This window comes from Penaeus vannamei, chromosome 22, assembly GCF_042767895.1.
Source record: "Penaeus vannamei isolate JL-2024 chromosome 22, ASM4276789v1, whole genome shotgun sequence".
NCBI lineage: Eukaryota > Metazoa > Arthropoda > Malacostraca > Decapoda > Penaeidae > Penaeus > Penaeus vannamei.
This window is the reverse complement of record NC_091570.1, coordinates 29,902,937-29,903,709: the sequence shown is the minus strand read 5'-3', so window position 1 is coordinate 29,903,709 and position 773 is coordinate 29,902,937. Positions and strand designations below refer to the sequence as shown.

The following is a 773-nucleotide window of genomic DNA, read 5'->3' as shown; positions in this document are numbered from 1 at the left end:
ACTCACGATTTCCCCTGTCCCGTGGATAGCTGAACCAAGCGCTGTCTGAAGGTCTACTCCGCTGGGAAGGGTCGGGTTCTCTCCTTCTGCGTAGTTCACGATGAACACTTCGGGGTTGGATGGCGGCGGTGCTGGAACCTCGATCACTCGCTGGTCTTGTTCCAGTTGCTTGTTCAGGACGTAAATGACGTGTTGCTTGCTCGGGGGAGGTACAACTATGGGTTCTGGTTCTAATGATTCATCAGGAAGTCTCATGAAAATTATATTGTGTTCAACTTTAGGTACTGGGATAAACTCTGGCCTTTTCGCAACAGCTACATTCAAGGGCACATCATACACATACACACGCTTGAGCACTTGAGGAATTACACATCTTCCGTCTATGTGTAGCACTTGTCCATCGCTGCAACTTCCAGGGGTAAAAAATGGACCAATAGGTCTAGGTAAGTTATAGCCTTCTGGAAGAGCGGACACAGCAACCACAATTGCCTAGAACTGTAAGAAAAAACTAAAATGTTTGAAAAATATTTCACTCATGGTTTTGTAACTATGCGACACCTGTATGTATACATGTAGCGGCTGCTCTTGCGCCTTCTCCGCACGCTATGCTAGTCCTCAAAAGGCCTTTCTTTTCTCTTTTGATCCATATCCCTTGGGCCTCACCAAGGGTTTATGGTGAAACGCATGATTTTCTATATTATATATCAAATGTACACCTTAGTCAAAAGATATGACAGTGCATCTCGGGTATTGATGTCTATATGAATATACAT

General features: G+C 44.6%; 1 protein-coding gene across 1 annotated transcript in view; it reads right to left on the bottom strand.

The window, feature by feature from the left end:
• Positions 1-773, bottom strand: part of LOC113825812 (uncharacterized) — a 5,054-nt gene extending 4,281 nt beyond the window's left edge. Inside the window, exons 1-2 of the mRNA XM_070137063.1 lie at positions 717-773; positions 1-489 (exon numbers count right to left, since the gene is read on the bottom strand). The exon at positions 1-489 is cut by the window's left edge and continues 159 nt beyond it. Coding sequence (XP_069993164.1) covers positions 1-489; positions 717-773 — 546 coding nt within the window. The remainder of the gene's footprint in view (positions 490-716) is intronic.